Source organism: Carlito syrichta, unplaced genomic scaffold, assembly GCF_000164805.1.
Source record: "Carlito syrichta isolate Samal-C Ts95f unplaced genomic scaffold, Tarsius_syrichta-2.0.1 Scaffold238709, whole genome shotgun sequence".
Taxonomy (NCBI): domain Eukaryota; kingdom Metazoa; phylum Chordata; class Mammalia; order Primates; family Tarsiidae; genus Carlito; species Carlito syrichta.
Window position 1 is genome coordinate 67,809 of NW_007182805.1, and position 2,730 is coordinate 70,538.

Genomic DNA, 2,730 nt, shown 5'->3' on the forward strand with positions numbered 1-2,730 from the left:
AGTTGTCAAATGGCCTTTTATTGAAATATATTTCCTTTTTGCTTCTTAACTAGCGGGGCATTCCACAGCGCCACTATTGATGTCATCTATGATGTCATGGGGGTGGCGGCCATCAACACTGCAGCCCACAGACTGAGCAGTCCCCAGGATCTCTTTAATGGTTCCAGAGAGTTCTTTAGCTAGAGACCGGTATCGCATTTGTCGGGCAATGTTGACAATCTCATCAAAAGTGATGTTCCCACTGTGTTTAATGTTCTTCTGTTTCTTTCTGTCTCTCGGTGGTTCCTTGAGGGCTTTGATGATCAGGGCAGAGGCAGAAGGTACCACCTCAATCTGGGCCTGTCTGTTCTGAATGGTCAGTTTCACTGTAATCCTAAGACCTTTCCAGTCACCGGTTGCCTTGGCGATGTCATTACCAACCTTTTTTGGAGACAGACCCAGGGGGCCGATCTTGGGGGCCAGCGCAGACGTGGCGCCGACCTCGCCCCCGGTGCACCTCAGGTACACGACTTTGATCTCGTTGGGGTCGAACTTGGGCGGCATCGTGGAGGCGGTTGGTGTTGGATGAACCCGGATTCGGGACGACCGAAGAAAGTTGCACCTGAGCCTCCGCCGAGCCACAACCGAAAGGGTTGTAGGTATTTCTAAATTCTCAATTGTTTCATTGGTTCATGTGCCTGCCCTTGTAGCAGTACCACGCTGTTTTATAGTAACACGTTTACTATAGTTATTGCAGTATAATTTGAAGTTGGGTAATGTGATGCCTCTAGCTTTGTTCTTTTTGTTTAGGATTGCTTTGGCTATTCAGGTTCTTTTTTGCTGTTGTTCCACATGAATTTTATAATTGTTTTTCTAATTCTGTAAGAAATAACGGTGGTCATTAGGGATTGCATTGAGCCTGTAGATAGCTTTGGGTAATATGGTCATTTTAACACTGTTGATTCTTCCAATCCATGAGTATGGGATATTTTTCCATTTGTTTGTATCCTCTACAATTTCTTCCTTTTTTTTTTTTGACTTGGAGTCTCACTCTGTCGCCCAGACTGGAGTGCAGTGGCCGCTCCCAGCCACCGCAGCCTCGACCTGCTGGGCTCCGGCGATCCTTCCGCCTCAACCTTCCAAGTAGCTGGAACTGCAGGTGCGCGCTACCACACCCGGCTAATTTTTCGATTTTTATTGTAGAGATGAGGTCTCGCCAAGTTGCCCAGGCGGGTCTCAAACTCGCAGGCTCAGGCAATCCACTCACCTTGGCCTCCCAAAGCATGGGATTACAGGCTGAGCCACAAGCCCGGCTACAATTTCTTTCATCAGTGTTTTGTAGTTATCATTGTGGAGGTGATTCACTTCCTTAGTGAAATATATTTCTAGGTATTTTGGGGGGCAGCTATTGTAAATGGGATTGAGTTATTGATTTAATTCTCAAATTGGTCATTATTGGTGTATAGAAGTGCTACTAATTTGTGTGCGATTTTGTAACTTGAGACTTTATTGATTTCACTTATTAAGTGAAAGAGTCTTTTGGAGAACTTTAAGAATTTCCTAGATATACGGTCATATCATCAGCAAACAGAAATAGTTTGATTTCTTCTGTTTCCATTTGGATATTGTATTTTTTTCTCTTATCTGATTGCTGTGGCTAGGAATTCCAGTATTATGCTGAATAGAAGTGGTGAAAATGGGCATCCTTTTCTTGTTTCAGTTCTAGGGGAACTGCTTTCAGTTTTTCCCTTCAGTGTGATGCTATCTGTCAGTTGTCATATATGGCATATTCCTTCTTTGCTTATTTTGCTAAAGGTTTTTATCATGAAGGAATGCCAGATTTTATCGGATTTTCTGCATATATTAAAATAATAACATGATTTTTGTTTTTAATTCTTTTTATGTGATGGATCACATTTATTGACTTGTGCCTGTTGAACCATCTTTGGGGTTTTTCCCAAAAAAACCCTTGATTGTGGTGAGTTATTTTTTTGATGTACTATTGGATTCAGTTTGCTAGTATTGTGTTGAGGATTTTTGCATCTATATTGATCTTTAGATTGTTGTTGTTGTTGTGTCTTTTCTTGGCTTTGGTACCAAAGTGATATTGACTTTATAAAATGAGTTAGAAAGAATTTCCTCCTTCTCAATCTTATGGAATAGCTTCAGTAGGATTGGTACAAGTTCTTTTTTTGAAAGTTTGATAGAATTAAGCTGTGAATCTGTCTGGGCCTGGGCTTTCTATTGGGAGAGGAGACTTTTAATTACTTACACTATCTCACTACTTTTTATTGGTCTTTTCAGGGTTTCTGTTTCCTCCTGATTAAAGGCTGGAGGGTTGTATGTTTCAGGAGTTTATCCATTTCTTCTAGATTGTCTAGCTTGTTTGCATAGGGGTGTTCAAAATAATCTTGAATGGTCTTTTGCGTTTCTGTGGTATCAGTTGTAATGTCTCCATTTTTATTTCTGATTGAGATAATTTAATTTTCTTTCTTCTCTTAATTAATCTGGCTAATGGTCTATCAGTTTTGTTTATCTTTTCAAATAACTAACTTCTTGTTTCATTGACCTTTTGTATTTTTTGGTTTTAATTTTCTTTAATTCTGCAAGAAAGTTATCTTTTATTTCTAGTTTGTTAAAAGATTTTTAAAAATCAGGAATAAGTGTTAAATTTTGTCATATGTTTTTCTGGGTTTTTTTTTTTTTTTTGAGTTGGAGTCTCACTCTGTCGTCCAGACTGGAGTGCAGTAG

The 2,730-nt window shown here is 39.8% G+C and overlaps 1 protein-coding gene across 1 annotated transcript in view; it reads right to left on the reverse strand.

Moving 5' to 3' along the window:
• The window catches only part of LOC103253578 (60S ribosomal protein L12), a 4,706-nt gene continuing 1,976 nt past the window's right edge, over positions 1-2,730 (reverse strand). The window contains exon 2 of the mRNA XM_008051845.2: positions 1-601. Within this exon, the coding sequence (XP_008050036.1) occupies positions 46-543 (498 nt within the window). The 5' untranslated portion in view covers positions 544-601 and the 3' untranslated portion in view covers positions 1-45. The remainder of the gene's footprint in view (positions 602-2,730) is intronic.